The following is a 27,599-nucleotide window of genomic DNA, read 5'->3' on the forward strand; positions in this document are numbered from 1 at the left end:
CGCTGGAACCTCTCCTCCCACCCGGGCCCCCCCGGGGCCGGGCCGGGCCACGTTCCCGTCAGGGCCGGCGCTGCCGGGAAGGAGCCGCCCCCGCGGGCTCCCGCCGCCGCTGAGTGGCCGGGCCGCGGCGGGGCGGAGCGGGGGGTGGCCCCCGGCTCGGCTCGGCCCGGCCCGGCTCCGTCCTACCCTGCCCGGCCCGGGCCGCCCCCGTCCCCGAAGGGCGCCGCAGCGATCGGGCGGGCGGTGCCGGCCGAGCCGCGATCGCACCGCACCGGCTCCCTTCTCCTCCTTCTCCCCGTGCCCGCGCCGCCGCCGGTTCCCCCGGCGCGATGGAGATCGAGCGGCCGCCCGCCGCCCAGGTGAGGCGGGAGCGGGGCCGCGCCGGGGACCGGGGGGTACCGGGGGGGCCGGGGCGGGGCGGTCACGCGGGCGGCGGAGCACATGGCACCGCCCCGCCCCGGGCCGCGCTGAGTCACGGCGGGGGCGGGACCCCAGAGCTTACAGCCCCCCCCCCTCCCCCCGAGGTCTGTCTGTCCGTCCGTCCGTCCGTCTGTCCGTCCGACCTGCGTGGGCGGCCCCGACTGACCGCCCGTTCCCCCCGGGATGCCCGGTAAGGAGCCCGTAAGCGGCACGGCCGGGGGGCAGCGGTTGGAGCCGAGGGGCTGCCCTCGTGTGTGTGAGCCCACGCGTGCCCGGCGCCTTCTCGCGGCGCCTTGGGGTCGGAAAGGAGCTGTGAGATCGTCTGGTCCAACCGGGGACAGCACCCAGGGCACCGCGGCTTGCACCCCGGCCTGCAGCCTGGGCGGCACCGTGTGGCACGCTGGAGGCAGATGGAGCTGAGAGGTCAGCTTGTGTGACCCCTGGTCGTCTTCTTGGGCTTGGGGTCAGGCAGTGGACCCCATCAGCGAGTGTCTGGTCTAACGATGGGTGCTAGCAACTGCAGCTTGAGTGTCTTCATCTTTAGTGGTCTTCATCTTTAGTACTGCAAACCTAGAACTCGAGAGCCCTGAGGTTCCTTCTGCACATATCTGTACAGTAGGTGCTGCACAGTGCTTTGTAACACCAAATGTGCTTCCAGCATACCGTCTGCCCTGCTTTTAGGATAACGTGAGTAGTTCCTACATGTGGCATCTCCTTAACAGTGCCATGTGAACCCCATGCAGCTCACTGAATACCACTGCCTGCCCTCGGCCACAGCAGTTCCACCTGCCAGCAGGTTTCTGTAACCCCAGCTGATACAGCCCAGGCCTCCGCCTTCCCTCAGTGGCTTCTGGGAATATACAACAGCAAAAGTCAAACTCATGGGCTGGGTTCCCCATGAATTTCTTCTTGCCCATACCATCCAGCCACAGCAAGTTTGTTCTCACTTCTGAGAAAATCTTGATGCTGCTGATTGCCATGTACCTGCTTTTGTATCACCTTGCCCCATCTACCAGGACTTCTCTGCCAGCACACCTAGACTTTGTCACTCATTTGCCTGGTTTATCAAACTCTTTACAGAGCCACCTGTTACGATTTTCCTCCTTGAGCTCAACAGCTGGTGGCTTCTCCTCTCAAATCCATTCTGAAAAAGCAGTGTATTTTTTGGGTGGTAAATGGATTAACTTCTTTTAGCTATAACTTAAAATGTGTTTGTTAAATGGGGAATTCAAATATATTTTCTCATAAATTGTTCCCTTAGAATGAAAGACAGGGAACACCGTGTTTAGTCCTTCAGATGTGGCGAGCCGTTGACTGGGAGGGGTGCGTACTACTACAAACACCGTGCAGGCCCTTCGTCTTTCGTGTGCCTGGCAGCAGTTGTCATAGCAGTGAAGGTGAACATGGAGGCCTGGGACTTCTCTAGCTCCGTAACCAGAATGTAATATCACTACTTTTTGCTAGACGCCTCAGCGGGAGTTAGCACAACTGTTGCCTGCAATACCCTTGGGGGAGAATACTCCTTTGTTGTAGTGCTTTTCCTGTAAATAGGGCACATCTCTACGTGCTGAGGTGAAATGGGATGTTGCCTAGTACACACTAGTAATGCAGGTGTCAAAACACCTAAGAAAAAACACACAGGAACGTGTGTCAAGATGTTTCAAACCAAGTTTGCAAAACCATTATGTTCTCATAGTAGTAGTTTCCCTCTTCAGTAAACCTGAACTTACCAAAATTGCTATGCCTGCTGCTTTCAACCTTGTAAGACAGAGCAACAAGCTCATCAGTTATCATTCAGTCCTGAGCCTTGTGAGAAGAACAGAGCAAAAAGAAACACAAAGAATGAAGCTATGAGCTGCGTTTACACTGAAGTAACACCAAATGCATGACATAACCAAGTAAGCAAGTAATTGAGTATATATATTTAGGGTTTTTCTACCTACAGAACTGCCCAAAGAGTCTCTAGTGCAGTTAGTGATCTCTTCAGTCTAGAGGGCTTTAAGCAGGTATTACACCCACGTTTTTACGATGTGCTACATTGAGCTGTCAAGTGAATGGGTTTATTTTTGACTCCCTAATGGCCTATCGTTTCCACATGACACAGATTATGCAGGCAATGACAAACAAGTGTGTTGCTCAGGCCTGGCAACAAGCCTTTGATTTTTTTTGTTGTTTCTTGGTAACAAAGTTGAATAGAAGCATCTGTTGATAGATGAAGATATCAGTAGAAATATCTAACTATCCATCTATGTTTGTAGACACATTTCAGTATGGAAAAATAACTCAATTTTTTATTGTTATCTCTGAAGGAACTGAAGGCATGGGGGCTGTTTAGTCTGGAGAAAAGGAGGCTGAGAGGGGACCTCATTGCTCTCTACTGAAAGGAGGTTGTGATTGTGAGGAGGGTGTTGGCCTCTTTTCCCAGGTGACAAGTGATAGGATGTGAGGCAAAGGCCTCAAGTTACACCAGTGGCGGTTTAGGTTTAGATTGGGTATCAGCATATTCACGGAAAGGGTGGTTAGGCATTGGAGTGGGCTGCCAAGGGAGGTGCTGGGAGTCACCCCTCTGGAGGTATTTAAGAGATAGGTGGATGTAGTGTTTAGGGACATGGTTTAGTGGCGGACTTGTTGTGTGGATGGTGGGAGTTAATGGTTTTAAAGGTCTTTTCCAACATAAATGATTCTGTGATTCTTAAAATTACAGACAAGTGTGGCTGAGGAGGTAGATGAGAGTATCACAAGTTCTGTCCTAACTATGAATGCATTTATTCAGACACTGTCAGTTCTTATGTGCTTAACCATGGTGTGATGCTGCACCAAAAAAGGTTTCTGCAAAACCCACAAAACAATGTCTTTTCAGTTAAACTAGTGGTAGATGTAATGCAATGTACTATGTTTAGCTGAAACGAATGTAGAATAATAGGAGATGACCATGGCAATTCTTTCAGGAGAACAACTAATTGGGTATTTTTTGTTACTGTAATAAACGTCCATCATATGGACGCTCTTCTGCATGTTCTCTTTGAAATGAGCTAAGAATTTACAGTTATATTGGAAATTGGTGGTAGCACAAGGAATTAGCTGCGTCAGAAAATGAGACATGAAGAAGCTTGTGGTTAGAACCCAAAGTTGGAGAAGACTTTGGCTTTGGAAGTTTGCTTGAAAAATATGTGGAAGAGACCAAACTGGAACGAAAAAGAACATTCAGTATAAGCAGAGAGCAGCTGGATGATTTCGTGTGCTTTAAAGAACTTTAGACGTTTTTATAGGACTGTGTGGGTGGTTAGGAAGGTTTGTGTACGTTTCTCACCAGCATTTATGGGCAAGAATAAATTTTGTCTCTCTGTCCATAACTTTTTTTTAATTGAGAAAACAAAGATGGTACAACATTTATCCTAAGTAAGAATGCAGCAGGCTATATATACTACTGAAAGCCAAGGATATTGTGAAAATCATGTTAGATTATTATAGGTGGTGTTGCCCTTGAATACCGTTTTGGTTTCTCCTAGTTTTTTTCCTCAAGCTCTGTATCTTCAATTTGCAAAGCAAAATACTGCCTGGCTTATGGGCAGTGCTACTTCTATGGTCCTGACTAAAATTAGGGTAGCAATAGCGCATTGAATGTACTTTGTTAAAGAAGTCTCTGATACCTTTGTGGAATATGCTGGGGTTTGTGAGATGATGAGGAACACTAGTCCAACTTCAGGAGTTGGACTTGATGATCCATGTGGGTCCCTTCCAACTCGGGATATTCTGTGATTCTATTCTAGAAGTGGAAGGAGCTAAATGTAATGCTTCTTAATTTGATTTCTCATTCAAAGCAACTTGTATTCTTGGTTAATATCATTTCTTCCTACATATAGTAGTCAAATTTTGTTAGATTTGGTCCCTCAAAGTAAACAAGCCCCAAAACAGCAAATCCTGCTACAATTTGTCATTGAAAAATGCTTGCAGTGCATTATTTTTTTTTTTTTGAAGGAGGGTGAAAGAAGTTGACTGCAGGTCCAGAAAAGGGTGAGCTTACACAGGGGAGAAGGAAATCTTCTAGAAAATTCAGAAGAGTAGATGATACCGCGTGCGTGTTTATAACACTAGATGTATCATTCATTGAAAAGGAGGAGTTTGTTCAGTTTTTGTATCTAGAACATTGCTTCTTTCCCTTTTTCTTTGAAATTAATAAAGATAAGCTCTAAGGTGACTAAACCATTCACTAAAATTAGGCAAATTTGTGAAAGTGTGATGTCTTTACAGTAATTGTGCTGGCTGAGGTTAGTGCAGAACAAGTCTAGGCAGTAACCTGTTGGCATGGATTAAATATTAATCCCCTGCTGCTGTGGCTGAATTCCAGCCAGCAAAAAGCCCTCCAGAGTCTCCAGGTTAATCACCTAGTTAGAGTTTGTTTTGGCTTCCACCTCATTCCAACCCTAAGTAACCTGTTATTCTAATACAACACATTCCTAGAGAACTTAACTGAACTGACTTCAAACTGCTTTTTCTGCTACCGGGTATTATATCCAAGTTGGACTTTGTGCTATGGAATTCAACTTACGGTGAAGGGAAAATACAACACATTGGTCGGCTTAGTTGTTTTTCTGTAATAATCTAGTTTAACTGGTTTTGGAAACAATTCATCTGCTACTTGCGCAAGTCTTTTTCCATAAACCAATGAGAAGTCTGGTGGGAGTAGTTGGAAGTCATGACTTTAATGCTGTGTTATCCAGAGATGACTGATATACAGTGGTAAACTGAAATCCTGTTCAGGGTTGCTCAACAATAATAGCTTTATGGCATATTTGTTGATGAAGGTAAACAATTAAAGCATCCAATAAGAAATGAAGCCAGCAAAATTATCTGTAGTGTATAAAACTGTTAAAACATGAAAGGCTTATTTGAAAGAGACATGGGCAATTGCAATTCAAGTAAAGACAGTCGTTGTTTACTTTTTTCTTTCCTACCCAGTACCTGCTTTCTGTACAGGAAAAGCAGTAGTAGTACTCGCTAACTAATGGGATAGTGTGCGAGCTTTTCTACGGTGTAAGAACAGTGCTGGTACTCCATGTAGCACAGTACTCAGGCAAGCACAGGGGTAGTTCTGTCCCTGGATTTCTTTGCTGTGGAGGTTTTTAGATACAAATTTTAAGATTTTTCTTTACCGCTTTTAGAAAGGAAAAAAAAAGAAAAATACCTTTCCCAGCAGAGTAAGCAGAGTATGCCATTTTAATATTCATTTAGTTTTACCATGATATACATAGCCCATCAGTGCTTGTTTCAAATAGAAGCAGTCTCTCAGAATCAAAACTGGCACCATATATTTAAATATTAATTTGGATAACCAAGAAATATATAACAACGTCAAGTAAGGAGAAAAATGTTTCATGTATCTGACTCCTTCAGAGAAGAGGATTTGTCTTCATGTTATGAAGCATGTTCTGTTTTCTGTCTTCAGCCCTTTTGAATTCTTCGTAAAATATTTGGTCAGTTTTCTGTAACAGATACTGACTTTTGCATGGATGTGTTGTGTTTATACATGAGCTTTGTGTTTGGCTGCTAATTTCTACTTTAATATTCAGTTTAAAAGAGTTAAAATATTTCAGTATGTTGACCACAGAAATGTTGGAAAACTTATAGGAGCTAATAAGAGTATTAAGAGCTCTTAAAGTTAAGTTAGCATTGTTTTACCAGCAGAGTATAACTGCTCCTCCGTGGTGTAATGGTAATCCCCAGCGCAAATACGGATTGGCAAGATGGTATTTGAGAAAAATAGCGGGTGCAATTAATATACTACAGATCTGTTTGAAGTCTTTCATTAACTTAGTTTAGATTTCTGATTTTGGCCTGATTAGCTGCAGTTTTTATACTGGGAAGAAGGAATATAAAATAATGTTTATTTTTAGTAAAGTAATTGGAAAAGCAGTGTAAGTGACTGTTAATGTCTTCTATCTTTCCAGCTAAACTAAATCACTTCAATAATTGTCTTTGTTGTTGATGCTATTACAGTAGTGAGGGAGTTGAGACCACCCAACTTTGCACTTGTTTTGCAGAGTATTAAGATTTTTAGTCCTACTTCTGCAGTATTATTATGAGCAGTGAAATTAAAAAAGAGGAGAGGAAAAACTTCTCTTAAGTTTGGTGTTTTAGCAACAAGTTGTGTATGATCAGTTTGAAATGATCGCTTTCAAACCTTTTAAGGAAGTATCTTCTGTATGGCTATGAAATGTAAAGATAACAAATTTTTCTCCCTTGGCCTCACCTCTGTCTTGCAGTTTCAAAGTTTTATTGCTGTTTGCTGTATTAGTATTACATGCTGTCTCTTGTAAGTATGAAAAAACCCACTTGTGGAGACCGCTTGCAAAACAAAGTTTGCATACTTGAGAAATTGACTCAGAAGGAGCTTGGTTGATAGCCTGCCTTTGAGAAGTTTGTTTTGTGATTAAGGGTGTGCCTATTTGCTGTGTTTGAAATTAATTCCCATTAAATACTGAAGCAGCTACTTTTCTACGACTGAGTTACATGAAAAGTTGCCATGACTTCGATTTGCTTCCTGCTCAGGTCATCACCGTGTGAAGCCATAAAGAGCTATGATAAAAAGATCCCCAGGAGGGTTGCTTGTTTGAACCCTTGGGGTAAAATTAGTATCTCCCTACTTACTGCTATAATTAGAGTGGAGCAATTCCTGTACTGCTTTGGCTGTTTGAAGATCCCTGCCGCGAATTCACAGGCAGCACGTGGCTGATGCGAGTCTGCTGGTCCCACGTAAAATGGCGGCCTTTGCTCCACAGCTGGTGTTTGCTTCTGCTTCACCCGGGCACTCGGCCATTTCTTCTTTCTGTCTTCAGGAATTGTGTCCTTGAGTTGTGCCCTGTTGGGTAAGAAGGGTGAATTCTGTCCTAAAACAGGGTATTTCCAGTTAGATCGTGTGCAGTTGTATGACCAGACACAAGTTCCCCAGTCAGTTGGGTAATAAAGTGAGGGGCAAAAGTGGGTGGCGGGGTTGGGTAGGCAGCTTTGCAGGCTGATGCAGCTCAGCTGGGTAACAGATTTCCAGGAGCTTCATCAACAGAATGAGAACATAGGAACCTTAGCAGCAGAGGCCATGTTGTCAAGGTGAGTGCACCCCACCCTAGCTTCTTACACTAACGCTCGTCTTCACCAGTATCGCAGAAGTAGTGACAGATACATCCCAGTGCAGATAATGCAGCCATTAAGTGTACTGTAGGCCCTGGTGCGGTCGTCTGTGATTTATTTAATGCGAGGTGCATGGGCACGTTTGCTTAAAGCTGTTTTATAATGCTGAGTTTTATTGGTACATTATTTTTTTTTTTTTTTGCTGTAGGTGGGCCTCGAGCAGGTCTGTGCGTCAGCTGTGGAATTTCTGGGAGATTGTTCTGCTGATACTTTTTAAAACAAAACAAAAAACTTGAAACTTCTGAAACAAGTATGATTTAAGATACTTAAGGATAAGGATGTTTAGGTGTCTCATACCTTTGTATGCCGAAGCACAGTAACTTCTGATACTATACTTCGTAATTTGTTTTGGCTATTTGAACTAGAATATAATACAGGATTATTGGGTTAATTCTTCAGCTAGTGTAAGTTATTGTGACTCTGGACTTCTGTGGTTCTGTGGAGTATTTTCCGGCTTGATTTGTGATCCTTTGCAATCTGCCACTTTAAGAATATAGTCTGCACGAATTCCACTTGGGAATCCTTGCTCATCTGATAACCAGTGTGAACATCTCTAGATATCTCTCATCATCTCTGTTTCTTTTTGCTGGTAAACTGAAGAATGGAATCTAATTAAATAATGAAACTGTTAAGGGAGATACAAGAAATCACTGAAGTACTTTAAATTATTCTGAAAAATGGTGTGCTGCTAGGATTAGAGCCATAGAATTATTTTAAATTCAAAATGAAGCTTGGGATGAGAGTTTTTGATAAATTGTGCGTGTATGTGGCAGAGATGATGAACAAGGTCTTACAAAATTCAAGTAGTAATGACAGAATTAACACTTAATATCTGACTTCATGAGTAATGATTTACCCTAACAAGATAACAGTCTCATTGTCTGAATTAATTCTGGTGTAGAAAAATTGTAGTCTTGCTTTTTTTTTTTAACTGGCAGTTTGCTGCAATCTGGTTTTCCCAGTACTTACTGAGGCATAAGGAAGTAAAGTGTTTTGGTCAAAGACTGAAAACTGTTTGAGATCCAAACCTGACACTTTCTTTGAATTCCATGTTTTCATTTGTTTCAAGTGATCTGCATTTTTTCCTTTTTGCTTAACAAATGGATTTCAATTATATCTGGAAAGCAATTAAATCTTCTGTAATTTCTACCAGAAAAAGTCACCTGTAAACGCTGATTTTAGAAACAGGCTGCTAAATAAACTTATTTTGTTTAACTGGGGGACTTGGCATAAGAACTCCGGTTTGGCGGCAGATATACAGGACAGTTACTTATTTTCTATTTGACACAGCAGCCAGTTGCTGCCCTTCAGCTGCTGATAGATATGCCTGCAGTGTGCAGGGATGTTTCACCCTGCCGTTAGAGATTAAACACTTTCTTCAGAGGCAGCAAGGTAAGTCTGTTTCTTCTCAACCCCTTCTGCCATCAAAATGGGATCGTTGTTAAGGATCTCCTTTTCATTTTATTATGCTGGTTAGAGTGACTTTTACAACAAAAAACATGTCTTGCTCAAATGCCGTTAGTGTAGTTTACCCCAAAGCCCAGCTGCAGAAGTTGGCATGCAGAAACTTAGAGACAAAAATGGGTAAGAAACCTCCTTGAACCCCCAGCTGTAAGGAAGAAGGTCCTTCTTCTACAAAGCCAGGAAAACAGAAGGAACACATGGAATGAATTAAGAACTTTGAACATTGTCTCTGGGGTTGGTCTGCTGTTGGGACGGCTCTGCCTTGACTCACCACCGCCTCTTTCTGTGCTGAACTGGGAATACCGTGATGGCAGAGTAGAGGAACAGAGAGCAGAGAAAAGGTATCTTCGGCTCACGTTACAGGAGATGTGAAAGAATTCACAAGGGCATTTGATCTAAACTTCAGTAATTTTTTTTTGTGATGATGCAGCTGGAGGGGAAAGGACGCATATAGTATGGATGCTTAAGCCAAGGATATGAAAATAGTTTGTTTTCAACTATTTGCTTTTGTTACAGGATAAAAGATTTACTATGCTACTTCATTGGATACAGAATAATTGAAAGTGTAGTATTTTTCTGAAGGAAAAAGGAAGTTTAGCACTCTCCCTAATTCTCTTGGCAACCTGTCTTCTTTATCAGAGTTCAACATTCTCCTTTCAGAAGCTGCAGTGGAATGCCTTATCAGGCTGCAGCTTGTGGGCATGGGAGATAAAACTTTGCAGCTCTAGAAAATATCTAAAATGCTCTGTGTTGCCCTCCAAACTGTTTGTATAGAGCAGCCAACCAGCACATGCTTAAGGTTTTAACTAAGTTAACGTTTATTATGTAAATATTTTGCTTTATAAATGTCCAAAAGATCATTTCTTTTTTTTTTTTCAGATAACAAACCCAGTTATCAACTAAAAATAAATGTTTAACAGGCAACACTGAGTGGCTTTGAATTTAAAAGTTCTTGATTTTCTGTAATATTCTTGCAAGCTGAATAGCTATCTCCTCTGCCCTTCATCCTTCCAAATATTTAATGTTTGTTAATCAGGAGCATGTTTGCTTATAGGTGGTAGAGGTGTATCGATACGTTTATTATTCAAGATAAACAGTCTTGTTTTGGTCATTGTAGCTGCTGGTAGAGGGTGTGAGGCAAAATGTGTCAGGGATTGGCACCCACCTTGGTTTCTCAGGTACATCTGTCTATTTGATCAGAAGGCTGAAGGAGGCAGCCCTGTTAAAGCTTGCTGTATGGGCTGTGAGCCAGTGAGATGTTGGTCTGGGTGGAAGGACAGAATTATCGATGGCTGTGTTTGGGGGGGGGGTGGTTGTTGTTCTTTGAGGGCATGAAGAATTATTGTGTTTATAGTATTTGGTAAGAGTTTTAAAACCGTTTACCTTTTCTGGTTCATGTCCTGGAAGATGAATTAGCTCTTTTTGCTTTCAGAGTTTATAATGTGAGGACTACACAGGAATTTAAAAAGTGAGGGGTGGATTGCACAGCACAGATAGCTTTACTTTATTATACGGTGTTGTTCAGTTCCTCAGTGTTTACGTTTTTTAAGCAAAAGCCATCTTTGTGTTCAAAAATGATAAATCGTCACAGGGACATGTGGCATGGTGGCCCTTCTCGGCCTTTCTTGTTTTAGTTGTTTAACTGTGTAAGACCTTCAGGTTGAAAGAGTTTTCTGAAACCTTCATAGGGATTAATGATTTTTCGAGGATTGCTTTTTGTTGAGAGAGATATGAATGACAGTGCTTAAGAAAACGAGCAAGTAAAACATATCCTTGCCTCATTCTGTGGGAAAACAGTTCCTGTCATGTATCTCTGTGGCTGAAGGGGGGGGGAAAGCTGTACTAACTCCTTTCATGCAAATTTAATCGTGATTTCTATGATGTTTTGTAAACTTGGAGAATGCATTTTTGGTCATCAGCACACAGTTGAGCTATATTGTTATTTACTGAAACTTTAGTGTGTCATTAGTGAAGGTTGTGCACGGTGTCAAATACACCATTTAACCGTGAATTACTTTGTTGGAAAGGTAAAGTGTTACCACAGAAAAGCTTGCCATGCTGGGCTCCCTTTCTCAAATCTGTCACGATCCTGTTGTTCCCAGTGGTGAGCAGTTGCATAGCAATGTATTGTGGCCTTTTCTGTGTTTTTGTTCCCTCACAGAAACTAAACTGCCTTTTCAAGTATATCTGAACACCCAAAAAAGTGAGCTCAATGAGCTGAACTTTTCCCTCCATCATATGCTTAAAGGTAATCAGAAATACGTGGTTGCCATGTTGGGCCATATTTATTTCTCTATGCACAGTATGCACTGACGCTAAATTCCCAGCATTCACTATCAGCACAGATGATGGATGTGAAGAGTGCACATCAGTTGCAAGGCTCTGACCCACAAAGGTGTTTTGTACCCGTGCCCCACAGAGTTCAGTGGGAGGCAGGCATTGAAGCACTGCCAGATGTGGGGTGCCGTGTATGGAGCACAGTGCAGCTCAGCGCCTCTGCAGCAGAGTAACCATGTGGGTGCTGAGCATTACTGTCTGCTATGCACGGGCACGCTGGGCATTACTGTGTACCGATCGACACGTTTTCTGGAACTGTATGTTAAATATAAAAAGGAAGAAGCAACAAGACAAGGGCAATGTAGAGCTTTGAACTGGGAAGGCAATAAAGAGAGTGGGTCTGGTCAGACTTGGGTGCCATTGGGGAGTACTGTTGTACAAGTCATCTGAGATCACAGAGAACATCTTGGTAATTTCCAAAGCAGTGAATTGACTTCGGAATTACCAGTCTCGATAGAACAGCCCAAGTTCTCACTTTGTGTCCAGGCTAGTCCTGCAGACTGCTCTGAGGATGAGGGTGACAGACCAGTCCTGCCTCAGAAATAGGGGACTGGGATCCTGTTAGTTGTGGCAGGTTTCTTTCTGTCCATTTAATGTTCTTGTTGTTTAGTCCTTAAAAGTGTACAGTGCCTCATTAATGTTCTCTTAATGGAGTATTTTTAATGTAGAACAATCTCTGATTTTTTGTTTACCTTTGAATTATTACTTTTTATTCTTAGGCTCGTATTCATGTCATATATAAAGACATGACTTCTAGGTTGATGAGCTGTTTGTGTGGTGAGTTCTCTGAGTTTGAAGGCATCCTTGTTCTTTCCTTGTCGGCTGGGTTTGGAAGCATGGAGGAGTTTTTGTGATGCAGCCCTACGGGGTCGATGTCTGAAGGAGGGATGGTGGATGTGTACTGGCAGTGCAGTTAGTGAACCCCCTTTTCTAACCCGTGCAGATATCCCAGTTGCTTGCCCTTGTAGTTTGGCACATAAACAATGACAAAGTTGCTTGTGAGATTACTGGAGGGAAACTTGGTGAGACAAGCTTCTTGTTACACTAGAGCTTACAGTTTCCATATCCAGGCTGTTGTGTAGCTGTAAAAACATATCTGGTGCCTGTCCCCATAACTTGCCCAGCCATCAGCAAAATGACAGCTAAGTGTGGGCCTAACAGTAAGATTGCATTGGAGTGAAAACTTACAGCTCAAGAAAGTGTGTAAGTAATCCTTGAGAATATTTTGACCCATAACAGATACTGTGTTCTCATGCTTGGCTTGAAACACACGTTTCCAAAAAATGTAATTCTAGTGAAAGCAAAATAGTGGCTAATAGTTTATAACCTGAGGTTAATACAACCTTATAAATGTTATTTACAGTTTCATTAGGTTCTTTTCTCCGTTTGTGTCCATGTTTTCTTTCTTCCTGATTAGTTTCATTGGACATAAGAGCATGTTATAATTTGACTGGGTCAGGTTTCCCAGATGACTGAGCCATTATTGTAAGCAAATCCTCTCCTAGATAAACTACTGAGTAGCCTGTGGCAGTGTCCGCTCACAGTACATGCCTGGCTGGGAACAGCAGGATGGCTTGAAGATAATCGTTTAACAGGTAATTGTTTTCCAAGTACTGTAGGTTCCATATACAAAATGAATCGGGACACAAAGGCTTCTCTGTTACTATGGTTGAAAGATCAGCAGTACTTTCAGATGCTGTTTATTTTTTTACATTATTTGTTACTTTTATATTTGTTTGCCTGTTAAGGATATTTTTGCTGTATAAATGAGAAAATCCAGCAATTGCCATTTTTTTACGATAAAGTTTTTAACTTGGGAGAAAAAAAGGAAAGCTATTAGGACCAGCTTTTCCTGAAATGAAAAAGACTTCTGGCTGGCTGCTATTTGAATGTCTTTCAAAATGGGGTTACGTGGTGCAGTACATGGTGATTAGACAGCAGCTAGAAATTAAGCCACAACAGAATCACTCATTTTACTTGCTGGGGCAGCAGAGCAGAGTTTTGTTGATGGATCAAGCATGTAAAAACAAATACACAGCCTAACCCACTCTTTTATAAAACAATCCCATTTTTTTCCCCAGCCTCATTATGCAACTTGTGCAATGGATTGTAACTTGTATACATACTTTGTGTGCTTATTGACTTAATCATTTTGTAATGCTGCTGGTGAAAGAGTAAAGAAATTGCAAGTAAATGGCTCTGTTAAGTTGAAAGGGGTTCACAATTTGAGTAGGGAGGCAACAACACTGGTATGCCAGCCAAATACACTGCAGAAAAGTGAAATTTAGATTAACACAATGTAATTATGATCTGAAGGGGAAAAGGGAAGAATGGAAGCCATCTGACTGAAACAGCAGAGCAAAGAGGACATGTCAGATTCATTGCTTTACACACTGATGTTCCAGAAAGCAGGCTGGGACTCCAAGAGATTTAGGATGAAGTTTGAAGAATCTGGATGACACCCATAACCATTTTTGGCTTTTGCTTAGTACCCAGGGTAGTACTTATTAATATGGACACGGTTAGATTTAGTAAGAAAAGTTCATTGTCATTAGCTTACAACATTAGACCTCACTCTGCCTTTTCCTTTAGGCTAGGCCAGAAATAGGGGGATAGAATGAATGCATGACAGATTTGGCCATGAATACTAGAGAATAACTTTAAAAAATCCGATATTATACAAACAAAATAAGTAGTGATATCAGAGTAAGACTCTGCATGGTGCAAGCCATAGAAATGAGTGTGCTTGGACTATTTTTTTTTCCTGAAATTTTTAAGATTTTGAGGAATGATCAGTAGTGGGATAATTCAGCCCCTGGAAACCACATCCTCTATATTAAACACAATTAATGTAAAGCTACTTTCTAAAAATTGATTAGATAACTTAGAAAAACACAGATGCTTCTGGAGCATGCAAGAGAGTACCAAAGCCTCCAGCAAGGAGATCTGTAGCACTGAGGAAGAATTCCCTCAGCTGTTGTACCTGAAATGGCCTCCTCAGGGCCGACCAGGCATGGGGGGGCAAAGGATGTGTGTATGTGTTTGTGATCATGGAGACAGATGGCCTGGAGAGGAGGATGCCACCACTCCTCCTGCTGCTCGGCCCTGGGCTGTGGAGGGGTGCCGGCAGCCTTCTGTGCACATTCAATGTTTTAAGGAGGGGCATGGAGGTGGGGTTGGATGGATTTTGCAGAAAAGAAAGCTATTGTTGAAGTAAACTGCTATTTATGTCCCTTCTCCTTCTCTTTGCTGTCTTTGTGATGTGATTTTTGTCACATGTGGTCTTGCTCTACTGCTTGCATTAGGAGTTTGCAGCTTTTGGGGTTAGAATGAAGGTAGGCCTGGCTTATGCATTAATGACCATAAACATCCTAAAACAGCTATTCTTTATGGCAGTTGCATTCTTGCTTGTTTTATGTTCCTTAGGCTTAAAGAAAGCTAGCTGTATTTTCACAACTGTTGGAGAATATATGAGGTATGTCTTGTTCCTGGCGGTTTGGAAAGCTTGCTTGCAATAGCATGTATCATATGGGAAAGCCATCACGTTTACAGCTGTATGCAAAACCAGGTCTTACAATCATTGCCTGTGTTGATACCATTCCTGGAAGAAGGCACTTCAGGTGAAATATATAAATCATCCACTTCTCAGAGGAGTTATTTCTGGAGCAAGGGTTGGGAGGGTGGCAGGGCCCGGGGTGGTGTAGGGGCAGTGGCCAAGTATCGCTTGTGGAGGCAGATTGTCCTGCCTGCCTGTCTGAACCTCTCCTGGTCCGTGTCAGAAGAATCCCAAGACAACACTCTCTGAAGCTTTCTTAAGAATGCCGGGCTATCTAGCAGAGTAGTTTTTCAAGTGATTTAATTTATAATAGTATATTCTGATGATTTGGCATTTATTAGGAGAGCTTGCTCGAGTACAGTGGGAGCTACAGTCTGAAATACGAGATGTATGTTAGGAGAAGACAGAGGCTAAACACTTCTAGCTAATGAAATACCAGAACTTCTTGTGTTCCTGGCCTGGCAAAGCACTCTAGAGCTTTCTTCGGTAAGAAAATGAAATTTGTGTACAAACATTTACGTTTCAGGGACTGAGCTTATTTCATCTGTCTCTGTTGGGGAAGAAGAATGTTGCGAGAAACATGGCCAGCATTTTTCAATGGGCTTGCTTATATAGACATGGAATGGAAATTCTCTTACAGCATTTGTTCTTTAAAGCTGTCGCTTTCCAATCCTTTTAGAGTAATTTTTTTTCAGGTAAGCCAGCCTTCTGGAGCATAGCTCTTGGTCAGCGAACTCTTTGTAGGGCAGCCAAAGATCAATTAGGGCTAGGAAGACAAATGGGCATCAAGAAGCTGAAGCAGGCGATGCCTGAGATGTATTGGTTTAGTGTTGGGCGTACTAGTAGTGCTAGTGGCACAGGTATGAAGGACAGAAGAAGGACTGCCCCTACCCAAGCATGCAGTTTGCCCCTACGCTGCCTGGAAAAAGGTCTTGGTGAAGAATGTGGGACAGCAGGCAGTTCCGCAGGGTGGTCAGGGACTTGACCTTGTGGATTCACGAATCACAGGTTGCTGTCATGTGGCATTCTTTGGCAGCTGTCTGCCCTGTCACGTTTCCAAATCCTAAATCTAGACATCTAAAATTGATATTGTCCCTCTGCCCTCCAGCATAAATAGCTTCTGCCATTCTTTTCCCCATTTTTAAGTGCTGTTTTTTCATGTCTCAAATTAACTTCTATTCTTCATATTTCCAGTTGTAAGACATTGAAAATTTTGGGTTAGCTTTCAAAACTTGTTGTTTGTAAAAACTGAAAGTGTTGGGATAACTTTATCTGCTTTCTGTGCTTTCTCTGAGTCATGGGGCTTGTGTGTCCGTTTTATTTTTTTCTGTAATTGACTTGCAATTAACTAAGTAGTTTACCTCAGTGAAGAATTGTGAGACTGGAAGATCTGGAATACAGAAAAACAAATTGGTAATTATAGTGATTTTGGAGATCATATGAAAACATCAAATGATTTATAAATCATCCTTAAAACCTACTTCAGCAAAATCAGTTCCTCTTGAGCATAGTGAAAGGAAGATGTTCAGCCATTGCTCCCACTGCTTTTTTGAGTGGTAAGAGTGCTTCCAGCTCTGTCTCTTGGACTTGCATTGTTACCTAATCCCCTCCCTTTCATTCTTGAAGTATTTCTGGACTTTGATCTTTACTTCCTAAACAGTGTTTTGAATACAGCAAAAATTTAACATGCTTTTCGTTTGTTCCTTTCCCTTTCTGGAAAGCAAATGGAAAATGGGTGATATGTTGCCAAGCACTTTTTGTGAATAAGCTGTAGGAGTGTTTTCTTGCTCCTTCTGGGATATTCTTCTGAGCTCCCTGCTGGATGCAATATCCATCAATTCTATTGCTCTTTCTATTTATTCATGCTGGTATGTGACTTTTTCTCTTAAAGTTAGGTGCTAATGGATCATGGGAAAGAAAAAACGTCTTTGTCTGGTGAGAGCTGTTGCTAACGTTGTCCCAGTTTATATTGCAAAAGGCATGACTTCAAAATGTAAATGTGCCAAACCCGTGGATGTGCTCTGTATTAAGGGGATAGTGAACAGTTTGAAAGCTCTATCAGAGATAGCAGATTGTTTCTCTGCTGACACTTGGGCCGCTGGATGTTTCCGCTTTGCTGACTACCTGTAAGTGGCTTATAGTCCAAACAAAAATGAAACCAGCCAGATAAACCAAACAGGCATGAAATGGAAAGATGAGCATTTTGTTTTAAACCACAAAAGTAAGTCTAAGAAAAAAACACAAAATAACACAGGGTCCCTTTCTTTTGTTTACCCTACTGCAAGTATGTTTTCTTAGGAGCAATAAGAGTTAATTGTCAAACTTTACAATGTAGTCAGAGATTTTCTCATAAAATGTATAACAGACTCTGCCCAGATGGCAAATGCTGATATGTAAATCTAAAACATGAAAATTTCCATTGGGGGCCAGATGGTGGCTTAATGTGAATTGTTTAACATTTATGTTTATCTTATTAAAACTGCCTTTATAAGTCCAAACTAAGCTATCCGTGTGGTGGGAAGAGCGTATCACTAAATGAACAAAAATGCAAACCACGAGTACGAGGCACCTCTTGTGTGGATCACTGGAAAGCAAAGTGTGTCCTCCTCTGCTGAGAGGCGGTCTTCTTCCGTTTACAAAATTGTGAAGAAAACACTAGAAATAAAATCACTGCTCATCTGCACAGGAAAAATATTAAGAACATGTTATTCTCCCAGAGGTTAGGAATATTGGGCAGCAGAATTTGTATTAAATGCCCTAATTTATTTCCCCTCAGAACCCTGGGGCTCGGGGGAAGGAGCCGAGCTGTGGTGCAGGGGGAAGCAGTGTGGCCGAACCCCCCCCTCCTCGTGCTGGGGAGGGCTGGCCGTTCCCGGGCCTCCTTTGGCTCCTGCCAAAACAACCACTTCCTCTGATGCAATTCAAGAAATTACACAACGGAGGAAAGAACAAACGGGCACTTGTGGACTAAGTCACATGAGGGGCTGCTGGCGCCTTTACAGTAAATACGTGGGATATTCAGGGAAGTGGTGAGCGGGGCTTCACAGTACAGTAGCCAGCTGCTGTTCAGGTAAATCCTCCACAGAATTCCTCGTGCACACACTTGAGCTGGCCTACAAACCTCTGCTGGGGTTTCCCAACCTGTGAATCTTCTTGAGCCTAGCACCTTGTGTCGAGTCATCCGAAAATCAGAGGGTAGCTGTTGCACAGGCAAGAACTAAAACACCTCTTACTGGCTTTAGTTAAACACTAAATAGAATAATGGGCATCAAATACATGGTCACTTCTGTGATGCTTTCACGGTGAAAGGCTACAAATGCTTCAGTGATAACCTAAAACAAGGTGCCTGCATAATGTGGATACATCTGTGTGTGTGTGAGTTCTCAACAAGGCTGAGAAATAACTGGAAGTGGAAGGCTGTGGGAGGCTGAAGGAACAAAATTGCAAAATATTTTCTTCAGACTGCAATTTCTTTTTTAGTTCTTTGCCATCACCTCATGCTGGGGGTGGTGAGTCACTCATCAGTGAATCACTGGTCAATGTTGACTCCATTAACTTTGACCTGGGGCTTTGGCGTAGCGCCCAGAATTTTTTCTTTTCTTGAAAAGGGCTAAAATGATTGGCTGAAATTATAGATAAGTGTTAGATGGCAGGTTTTATTTATATAACATGCTGTTTGATGATTTTAAATATTAGCTTTCTGAGCAGTAGAACACTTCCTCCATGCAACCCATTCATGTGAAGAGTGATTACTTGCCCTGTTGTTAGAATTTAAGGCTAATAATGCTGTATCTGTGTAGAACTTTCCAAGCTGGAAACAGCAGGACTTGTTCCCAATTATAAGGTGATCATTAAAAACAAACAAACCTTTTTGGTCTAAGTGCCACAAGAAGAAATACGTTTTTTTAAAATATAAAAAAATACTTCTGACAGGCGTCTTTCTGCAGGGCACAGGCACGGTGCTGCTTAGCAAAGCTCTGAGGTTTGCCAGAGGTTTGATACTGAGCTTCATACGGGGCCTCGAAGGGCGGCGATACAAGTTGCTCAGTGCTGTGACATTCCTCAGGCAACAGCCCTGGGTCCTGAAGTGACACAAGCGTGCTTGCTTCCTTCCCTCGATTCCAGGACAATGCTGAGTGCGGTGCTGTAGCTTTCCAGGGGCGGCGTACAGCCACACCATTTTGCTCGTCCAACTGCTGCCTGCGGAGTGCTCTCATTCCCCAGACAAGGCAGCCCCCAGAGCTCCTTATTTTGCTAATGAATGCATTCAGTAGCATGGCTGAAGGGTCTAGGAGCTGTGCCTTAAGGTTTTGCGTTAAGGCAACATGTTTTTCTTCTTAAGGAAAACATGCTATGCCTTCTGTACATCTTTTTTGATCGCTTGTGTGTTTTGTGATTTAAACTGAAACTGCACAGCAGTTCTGCTATTTTTGTGCGGTAGTCTGTTGCAACTCGGAGAAAAACAGCTCCTTTAAAAAACAGCTCCTTTAATTCACAGCCTCATGCATTACACACACACACGCACAAATCTTCTGAGTCACATTCATAATGGTGCCTTGTAAATGAATAATTCAGAAGTGAGCCCTAAAATCCAGATCCTGCAGTTTTATCCAGAACATATTGCAAATGCTCTGAGCCTAGGAAACAGTTTTGAATCTGCTGCGGAAGGAGACAGTGAGCAGCTGGTAAACTACTGGCCCTTAATGAAGCTATACCATACTGCAGCATCTCCAATTACTGCAGAACTTAATTAGTTCATTTTACCCTGCCAATCTGGAGAGACCAAACATTGTCTTGGGCAGCCACTGCAATTATTTCAGCTTCTTCATGGCTGGCCATTAATTTTGGTCTCTCCCAGCAAGGTATGTTAAATATGTCTTAGATTTGAGAATTGCATTGTGTTTCATAGATATTCTACATAACTGCCTGATTTTAGAGAAAAGTAATTTTTGATAACTGATGGAATAATTCATGTGACGCGTACATACGGGTGTTAATGGTACAGAATTTGTAATGAAGAGAACGCTGTCTTGGTTGGTTCAAATGTGCACCTGCACTAAAGCTTTTTGCTGTAACTGTTGTATGGAAGCGGTCATTTCGGATGCCAGCATGGCGTGACACCTAGGTCAGTTGGCTTCTCTACTTGAAAATACTCTTCAGAGTAGAGAATGTTTTAGTTTGATACGGTGGCAAAATTAAATCTTTTGTTGGTATAGAACTGTTAACTGGGTCAGTAAAGTTCTGTTCAAACGAAATGTGCAAGGAGGGTGTTGGTCCCTCTTCTCCGATGACAAGGGATGGGATGCAAGGAATTGGCCTCAAGTGTCACCAGGGGAGGTGTAGATTGGACATTAGGAAGAATTTCTTCACGGAGAGGGTGGCCAAGTGTTGGAATGGGCTGGGCTGCTGTCATGGTTTTGGCTGGAATCAAGGTAATTTTCTTCGTAGCTGTTGTGTTTTGGATTTTTGATGAAAGTCACAGTGATAACAGCGATGTTTTTCGTTGTTGCAGAGCAGTGCTTACACAAAGCTGAGGTCTTTTCCTGCTTCTCATAGAAGGGAAGTGGAGGAGTCCACTGGAGGTGTTTAAGAGACATGTGGTCGTGGCACTAAGGGACATGGTTTAGTGATGGGACTTGGTAGGTCAGGTTCATGGTCGGACTTGATGATCATGAGGGTCTTTTCCAACCTAGATGATTCTGTATTATTTGTAGTGTACTAACCCGGTAAGAATGCCTAAGACAAAACATTTTTTTGTGCATTGCTGCTAAAGGGTAATTTTAAGAATAACAAAATATGCCAAAAAAATCAATGTCGCAGGTACCAGCTAGATTTTCTTGTCATTTACCCAACTGACAAATGTGGCTACCAAGTATTAAAATTTTCTATCAGCTAACATCCAGATTGATGATTTCTGAGTGTTCTTTTTACCTTGCAGAAGAGAATAGTCCAAATGCCAGCTCTTAAAAATACTGAGCTCTTAAACAGTTCAAAAAAAAAAATGGACAGAGCCCAATTGATTAACAAAATTTGACACCGAGTTTATATTCAGCTCCAAACCAACCGCACTTAGAATGTCAATTTAGAGTAAGCTTTAAACTACAAATCTTTAGTAATAGTGTTATTAATAGTGTTTAGTTTTAGTGTGATATTATGTCAAGCAGTGTGTTTGAAACCAGGTTATTCTCCAACTTTGTAGCCCTGTTCTGTTGATCTTTGAGATTAATACTTAATACCAGCATCAAACATAAATATTTTAAAATGTGTTTTGCAGTATGGTGGTTATAGCTACTTCAGACAGCCCCCTATAATGTTTTTAATCAGTTTTTACAATTTCATGAGATGGTGCTGAAAAAAAATTACACGGGCAAGCTTTTTAATTTCTATTTTTTTGTCTTTTTTAACTTTGTTAATGTGACGTAATTCATTCTATAGTTTCATGTTTCCTATAAGATAATGTATTAAAGAAGAATGTATTTATCCTCTGGCTAGTTTGTGTATCACTTTACCAGTTGTAACAAATTGCTTAGTTTCCGTGAGCCTGCGTGGGGGCCACCGCAACCAAACCATCATCAGTTCACACGCTTAAGGTCGTATAGAGACATCTCTTATTTGGATAATTTTGTAGGATTAAGAGAATAAATCTCGGATACATGAGTCTACATGTTTAATACAGAGTTTAAAAGCTTTCTTATTGTTCTAAACAAGTTCTTCTGGGGAGGAGGCTTGCTTCAAAAAAGCATTTCTATTACAGGACATGAACTTGATTGACATCCTTTGGAGGCAAGATATAGACCTTGGGGCAAGGCGTGAAGTTTTTGATTTTAGTCAACGACAGAAGGAGTATGAACTCGAGAAACAGAAGAAACTTGAAAAGGAAAGAGAAGAGCAGCTCCAGAAGGAGCAGGAGAAAGCCTTGCTGGCTCAGCTGGAGTTAGACGAGGAGACAGGTGAATTTGTTCCAGTTCAGCCAGCTCAGCGCGTTCAGTCAGAAAACACTGAGCCACCAATCACTTTTTCACAGGTAAACTCTAATTGTGTTTGTGAGTGTGTTTCAATCTCTTTCCATCCACAGGAAGACGTAATGGTTACCTAAAATGAATTTGCATTCGTTGGTGTAATGGAAGATTCTTCAGTTATTCAAAGATAGTGACATTTTTTCATAACTTTCCTATTTAGAGCACGCATACTTCAAAACCAGAAGCAGAGGCCTTGTCCTTTGATGACTGCATGCAGCTCTTGGCAGAAGCATTCCCGTTTATAGATGACAATGAGGTAAATGCTCAGTACAGTGGTTTCGTGGGTGGTCTTCCAGGGGATCAGTCTCACATTTTGTCTTCACTGTAATATTAAATTGTGATAGTTGTTTTGTCCCCAAGCCAACTCCCAACTAGAATAAAGCAGTGCAGTAGGCTTAAACTAGGGCTGTATCAGGCATGGGTGGCATGGTGCTCTTGTGCTCACTGAGTCCTACTGCCAGGATTCAGTGTATAGCACCAGCTGATGGCAGTCACGCCAGTTACTGCAAATAACAATAGCAGTTTTGCAGTTTGTTGCAGCGAGCTTAGTTCAGCGCTCTGAAGTTAGTGTATTTGGGTTGCTTTATTTTGATGTACTGACACAGACTATTTGATGTGTAAAATTAAGTCCTTCATTAGTCAGTTTGTACTTTTTTCCTGTTTCTGTCTTTAATATGAAAACTCCTTTCACAGGAATACTTTTATACTATACCATTATTTACAATAAATGCTTTTGTTAAGAAACACCTGTCTGTTCTGCCGAAATGGTAGAACAGCAAAACCAGATTTTTGTTTTGGGAAATTCTAAATGTGTGTGTGTTTGTTCAATGCTCTAGGCTTCTTCAGCTGCATTTCAGTCAATGGTTCCTGCTCAGATTGATACTGACCCAGAGTTTATTTCCTCTAATCAAACTCAGTCACCTGAATCACCTGGTATAGTTCCACTTACTGATGCGGAGAATATGCAGAACATAGAGGAAGTCTGGGAAGAATTATTGTCCCTTCCAGAGTTACAGGTAAAGGTTTAGTATGATAAGCATCTGAAAAAAATAGCAGGGTATTCCAATAGAGTATGGTATGTCAGATAATACAGTATAATAGCATCTTAAGCGGTGGTGATTATGGCTAACTTGTTGCACCCTATACTTGTAGGATGTCTGTAACTGAATATGAGCTTTAATTTTAAAAAATAAATTGAAGAATTTATAGGGGGAAGGAAATAGTTTTTCATCAGAAGGCCTTAATAAAACACAATATATCTTCCCAGTCAGAACTTCCCCATGTTTGACAAACCCTTGTTTGCATCTATATGCAACATGTTATAGCACAATCATAATTGAAATTTCAGCTGCTTAAAAAGGAACATTTCTGAATTATAGAACGTGAATTGTTTCTGCAAGCATTAGTGTAGATGTATTTTTTTTCTCAGTGTTTAAGTAGATTGAGTGCAAAAGTAACCATAAATGATTTACACAACCTTTATCTAAGGAAAAGGTTTTGTGAAGATAATAGAACATATAGTTAGATATATAATTATACCCGACTCTTAACACATGTAAGCAATAGCTATATATAATGCTAAATATAATAAGCTATATAATATAAAAACTATATATAATGTACAGGAACTGAATATTTCAGAGGAACAATAGACAGCTAAAAAATCACTGACATATTACTAAATTGTACATTACAGAGGGCATCTAGTCTGATTTTTTTTCAGTATTTTCTATTTCTGTTTTACTTAGATTTGACTATAAAGTTGAGCAAATTTATTTTCATGCATATTATTGTAGAATATTACCATGCTTTGGCTTGATGTTGCCCTATGTTATGCTGTTATCATGAGGTGAATGCTTGGTGGAATGCCTGTGAACCCAAATCATATTTAAATTTAGAGGGAAAAAAAATGATTGCAGGAACTGCATCCTTCCTGCCATCCTACCTTTTCCCTTTAGTCTTTTCATATATTTCAGAAATTTCCTAGTTTTCTAATCTGTGGTGGGCTTAAAAGCCCCAGATAAGTTACAAGAAGGGACTGGCTCTGAAGAGGCAGCTGAAAATATTGTAACAAACCAAACCAAAATTGTCTGTTGTATTAATTCTGAATAGTACTTGAATAATCTTCTGAAAGTAAGATAATTAAATTGAGGGTGTTGCCTTTACGAGCTGTGTTTGAAGGGAAAAAAAGCTCTCATTCAAAACCTTAGCCTAAGCCTTGTATGATCTCTGGTTAAATAGTCAGCGTGTGGTCTCTTCTTAAAAGAAACAGAAACATTTGGTAGTTGCCCAATTCTTTGGGGACAGCAGGCGCACTCACTTCAGCTTCAGTTAAGAAACTGCCACGCTGTTGGAAAGAACATTGGTCTTGTAGCCAGTGAAAGCCTGTCAATATAACAGCCTTAGACACTCGCATAGATGTTAGCCAGCTTAACTAAGAGTATGTGGGGTGAGCTAATGTTTGTAAGGTTTCATGCTTTTTTTACTTCATGGAGAATGACATTTCTCTGCACTGAACAGCTGCTTCATTCAGTAAATCCTAAAAGAATCTTGTCTTTCAAGAAAAAGGGGTCATCACATAAAATTAAGTTAAAGATTGCTAAAAATACTTTGCTATGAATGCTGAGTAAGTCTCATTCAGTTATTTTACATTTGCTTTACTGAGGCCATTACTAGCAGTGGTGCTTGTGAGAAGTTCAGACCTGACAGACCCACAATCCCCGCTAGCATCTTGCCATGACAAGAGGGCTCTGTGCAGTTTCCATATAGCAGAGTGTGTTGGGATGGATATCTTCTTCAGCATCTTGTTAGGAATTTGAGAGGTTCTGATGTTTTATTCTAAATAGTGTTGTCCAGAATAAGTTGATTCATACTCTGCTTAGGTATCTATTCTTCCTAGATTATCTCCCCACAGTACAAGTATGTTCTAGTCATCTAGGTTACAGCAGTGTTACAGTACCCCGTGTGCATGTCGATGGCTAAAATATTTAATGGTTGTGGATTCTATAAAAAGATCTTCTCATCAATTGGTGATGTGTTGCTCAATTCCTCTCTTACATTTCCCATGTAGTGTCTTAACATTGAAAATGATAACCTGGCTGAGGTAAGCACAATCACAAGCCCTGAAACCAAGCCAACAGAGATGCACAATGGCTATAATTACTACAACTCATTACCCATCATGAGAAAAGATGTTAACTGTGGTCCAGATTTCCTGGAGACTGTTGAGAGCCCTTTTCCCAGCATTTTGCAACCAGAAGACAGCAGCCAGCTGACGGTGAACTCTTTAAATAACACATCCACCTCAAGCCCTGATTTTTGTGAGGATTTCTATACCACCTTTATTTATTCAAAGGGAGACAGTGACATAGCAACGACAAACACTATCAGTCAATCACTTGCAGAAATTTTAAGTGAACCTATTGATCTTTCTGATTTCTCACTGTGGAGAGCTTTTAATGATGAACACTCAGGAACTGTACCAGAATGCAACGATTCTGACTCTGGTATTTCACTGAATGCAAATTCTAGTGTAGCATCACCTGAACACTCTGTTGAATCATCTGCCTGTGGAGATAAAACTTTCAGTTGTAGTGATTCTGAAATGGAAGATGTGGATAGTTCTCCTGGAAGCGTGCCACAGAGCAATGCTAGTGTGTACCCACTGCAATTCCACGATCAAGTATTTTCTTCCGTGGAGCCAAGCACTCAACCACCTAGCTTGCAATGTACAAACACACCAAAGAAAGACCCTCCTGCTGGTCCAGGCCACCCCAAAGCTCCGTTCACAAAAGATAAGCCTTCAGGCCGCCTTGAAGCTCATCTCACAAGAGATGAGCAAAGAGCAAAAGCTCTGCAGATCCCTTTTCCTGTAGAAAAAATTATCAATCTCCCTGTTGATGACTTCAATGAAATGATGTCTAAGGAGCAGTTCAGTGAAGCCCAGCTTGCTCTTATTCGGGATATACGCAGGAGAGGCAAGAATAAAGTGGCTGCTCAAAATTGCCGTAAAAGAAAACTGGAAAATATAGTGGAACTGGAGCAAGATTTGAGTAACCTAAAAGATGAGAGAGAGAAACTGCTTAAAGAAAAAGGAGAGAATGACAAAAGCCTTCGTCAAATGAAAAAGCAACTAACCACCTTATACCTTGAGGTTTTCAGCATGCTACGTGATGAAGATGGAAAATCTTACTCTCCTAGTGAATATTCACTGCAGCAAACTAGAGATGGCAATGTCTTTCTTGTTCCTAAAAGCAAGAAGTCAGAGACTAAACTTTGAAGGGCAGCACAGCTGGCTAGTGTTCTCTGAGTTACTATTTTTGTATCATTATCCTGATAGCTTTTACTGTGAGGTGGAATGCAGAATTAGGTAATATTTTTCAAGTAATTTCTATGCAATGATGATTCTAAAATTAATTATTAAGTTTAAGGAAGATGCAAGTTTAATAGTGTAATGCAGATGTATGTATGCAAAATTTGTAATCTCACTTTTTTAACAGGCATTTCCTCCTTTTAGCACCACTTTGAGTAGTTTCCATATATGTGTAAATATTTAAAGATACCATATTTATATACTGTTTCTATCTCTTGTTATAGATTTGATATATATATATAAAAAATGATTTTAGCCTCTAAATATAATTTCTTGCAAGACGAACAGTATGGCTTCTGACACTTTTTAAAAAAATATGCAATAGTGTTTCCCCTTTTTCTTATGCATTTAAATTTGCTTTATATTTAATATGATTTTAATTTAGTATAAAAGTTGATACTTAGTGTTTGATTTTGGTTTGTCTTACCAGTTCATTAAACTTTTTTCCACTCTACTTTGTATGCATTTATTTCCCTAAAGTAGATTATTTGCTGATTCAGATATTCTCACTTATTTGCTGCAAGAAGACTTATCCTTGGAAAACATGCTTAATAACCAGAGATGTATCACACAACATTGTCATTGTTGTTAGTGCTTCATCATAATTTTAACTCCTGTTTGGAAGGACTGTGAAATTTAAGTTAAGTGTATGCTAAGTTCACATAATTTGTTTTGTTCTTTGAACACTACTTAAAAGCTCATGATGAGACCTTTCCTCCAAAGGCATTAGAATCTGTGAAATAAACCTTGTCAGCATTATGCATTTTTCCAACTAAAAAAGTCTGTATGCTCTTCAGTAATTGTTCTAGAAATACATTGTGCATATCTGATCAGCAAGCATTGTTTGTCACTGCTAGTACATTTGGGGTCAAGGAAAGAGACATACTAACTTTGAGGCAACTGCACTATTTGGAACCTGTTCTCAGTTAATTGAAAAAATGTTGTGGAGGTTGAAATAAGATTAAAAATTGGTCAAATAAATATCATTGATTCATTTACCCTTCAAATGGGCTCACTGTAATTGATCATTGTGGAATTTTTTTTAATACAGAAAATGCATAATTTTTAATTTAAAATACACATTGATCTGAACATTAAAAACGTATCTATCTTTTCTGTGAAATGTCTAAAAGGAAATGTTTTTCTGCCACAGGTGCTCTGTATCATCTTAAGTATATTTTATATCTTAAATATTATGCATAATTTCATTCAATAATATTCAATAAACACCCAAGATGTTCTGCAA

The 27,599-nt window shown here is 40.8% G+C and overlaps 1 protein-coding gene across 4 annotated transcripts; it reads left to right on the forward strand.

Annotated features, from left to right (window-relative positions):
• Window positions 1-149: 149 nt before the first annotated feature.
• Window positions 150-27,599, forward strand: NFE2L2 (NFE2 like bZIP transcription factor 2). 4 transcript variants are annotated; one of them, XM_066999178.1, is made up of 5 exons: window positions 150-359; window positions 21,717-21,986; window positions 22,142-22,237; window positions 22,818-22,997; window positions 25,052-27,599. In XM_066999178.1, the coding sequence occupies exons 1-5, from the start codon at window positions 330-332 to the stop codon at window positions 26,258-26,260; spliced, it is 1,785 nt and encodes a 594-aa protein (XP_066855279.1). In that variant the 5' UTR covers window positions 150-329; the 3' UTR covers window positions 26,261-27,599. The 4 variants fall into 4 exon arrangements, with proteins under 4 accessions (XP_066855279.1, XP_013027035.1, XP_013027032.1 ...); XM_013171581.3 differs by lacking the exon at window positions 150-359 and adding an exon at window positions 473-610; XM_013171578.3 differs by lacking the exon at window positions 150-359 and adding an exon at window positions 668-843.

Source organism: Anser cygnoides, chromosome 6 (assembly GCF_040182565.1).
Source record: "Anser cygnoides isolate HZ-2024a breed goose chromosome 6, Taihu_goose_T2T_genome, whole genome shotgun sequence".
Lineage (NCBI taxonomy): Eukaryota > Metazoa > Chordata > Aves > Anseriformes > Anatidae > Anser > Anser cygnoides.